We start from the raw sequence: 2,414 nt of genomic DNA, 5'->3' as shown, positions 1-2,414 counted from the left end.
CTGAACCGCATAGCCAGCTTCTCTCGGTGTGAGAAGCTTTACTTTCCCGTCCCTTAACTAAACATAGGGAAACATCAAAGAGTTAATGGTCTATTATGATGAACGAGAAAATCAAGCACGTTCCAATCATATCTGCTCCTTTTCATTTCACGAAACGCTTCAATCATCAGAAACAATGGCGTAACCAGACGCTCGAGCTCCTTCATCAACCATGGATTGACCGTACAACAGCGCGCAGGATTACAACATTTCGACGCAAACACTATGCCGATTCTTATGCACGAACCGCGGAAAACCCCGTCTCTTAATTACGATCAAGATCGAAATTTTGAACAAAAACTCGACGACCCACATCGAAATTCCTAAAAATTGGAGTTAACACCGATGAAATTTTCTGAAATCAAGCTCGAACGATAGCTTCAACGGAATATGATTTTCCGGGAAAATATTTCCCAGCTGCGAAAAACCAGAAAAGTGTTTGGTTATGGCGAGATCCAATTAAAAATCTCAAAATTGTCAACCTGGGTTCCTGGAAAGGTCGACGGGAAATTTTCCGGAGAGATTAGCTGCTCTCGAGTTTCATAAATTTTACGGAACCTTCTTCGTAAAAAGAAATCCCTTTCCTCAAAATTGAACAACGAAAATTATGCGGAGCTTATTATAGAGATCTGCACCTCCATGAAATTAAATTGGCTATTTTGGTATCATAGCACATAAATTCCATTCTTGTTCATAGCTGTTCCCCACCTTCTCTCTTTTTTATATATTTGTAAAGTCCAGCTCTATAAATAATTTAAATTGTGTACATTCCATTTTGCAAATGAAGATGAAAGCCATATTGTTCTTTGTTCCTTGCACCCCTATTATTTTATGAAAGTGCCTTTCGGATGAATTTTAGATCCCAATACAAAAAGTAAGATTTGAAGATATGATGCATGAATGCTTGGACATTGTATAGCCAAATTGAAATGAAACAAAAGATAGAATTATTTGCACATGGGGGTTAGATTGACTTATTTAAAATATTATCAAGTTTGGATTTGATATTATCGACTTGAATTTTATGTTAGATCTTAAAAAAAACAATGTAATTTATAGAGATTTATCTAGTACAACTATTTATTTAATTCATCCTAACTGAACTTGATTTGCATTAATCAATAGTTTCCATAATATATTTTAGGTAAATAATTAATTATATGATTATCTAACCACGACCGATTTTAGAAATTGATTAGAATATATGTGGTGGGTTTTGAAGGATTAATGAGTCCATATATTAAAGGATAAAGTTAATGAATTGAATGATAAGATAATAAAGGATTATTTGGGTTTAATGAAAGAGGAAATTTGTGCTTTTATGTCAGATGTGTCACATCATTTGAAATGTATATTTTTTTTTTTCTATTTTGCAAAGTATACATTAATATTAATTTTGAACAAGAATGGCATCGTTTGTAATATCGAATATTAAATGTGTTATTAACTTTCTCCCTCTAAAAAACGGACACGCAATTCTACTAAGTTGTTGTCAGATATAACTGTGATTGTAGTTTTCTTTCTTACCGACATAGATGAAGTACTCGGGAATCAAATTTTGGAGGTTTTGCAAAGGTAATGTTTTCAGAAACTTGAATTTTAATGTCACTTGAATCCCGTATACTGGACTCGGCTGACCGGAACATCTAAAACTATTTCGGTATCTTAGTTATTCGAGTGTGTTAGTATGTGTCTTTGGAGTACCGTACTAAGTTCAGTCAGGAAGTTTAATTGGTTCGAGCTATTGTTGGACGGATAAACCGGACTGGACTGATCGGGATATTCAATATCGTCTGGTATATTACATGTGCCGGATTTACATATATCTGGGCCATTTAGACATTGTCCGGGACGAATAATGGTCTCCACTTGTGGAGATCTGGTCGAGAATGTTAGAAATAGTCTGGTAGGATAAATGATGTGAACATGTGGATTATCCGTCCGGGCTAATGTTGATATTCGTAAATGTTCGATCGAGACTTTATGAAATTGTCTGGGAGTAATTCCCGGAGTCCGAATTTATTGAACGGTCCGGACGATAATTATACAAATATTCTGTGAGGACGTCTTGTTCAGGCTTGTCGACAATTCGTCCGAGGAATTAACAAAAAACTTAGGGGGTCGAGTCTTCGTGGAATGATGAAGAAACAGTAGCCTGATTTTTTATGCATGTGTGAAGGTCTAAACTTATATGTAACATGCAATGTATGCATGAAAGCTCATGGTTCGGGATACGTTAGTATCGTCCTCTCCCCATACTTGAATTAGACGTCGTCCTCGATGTCAACTCACATCTAGCGGGGAGGAAAGAGAAGTAAATTGATGAAGAGGAAAGAAGAGGAAGGTAAGTTACCTCTTCCTTCCCGTCAGTTCCT

The 2,414-nt window shown here is 36.0% G+C and overlaps 1 protein-coding gene across 1 annotated transcript in view; it reads right to left on the bottom strand.

Annotated features, from left to right (window-relative positions):
• LOC104809277 (formin-like protein 5) overlaps positions 1-716 on the bottom strand; it is a 4,963-nt gene extending 4,247 nt beyond the window's left edge. Inside the window, exon 1 of the mRNA XM_010535205.2 lies at positions 124-716. Within this exon, the coding sequence (XP_010533507.1) occupies positions 124-130 (7 nt within the window). The 5' untranslated portion in view covers positions 131-716. The remainder of the gene's footprint in view (positions 1-123) is intronic.
• Positions 717-2,414: the final 1,698 nt, after the last annotated feature.

Source organism: Tarenaya hassleriana, unplaced genomic scaffold (assembly GCF_000463585.1).
Source record: "Tarenaya hassleriana unplaced genomic scaffold, ASM46358v1 Cleome16, whole genome shotgun sequence".
Lineage (NCBI taxonomy): Eukaryota > Viridiplantae > Streptophyta > Magnoliopsida > Brassicales > Cleomaceae > Tarenaya > Tarenaya hassleriana.
Note: the sequence above shows the minus strand (reverse complement) of the source record. Positions and strands in the feature narration are given on the sequence as shown.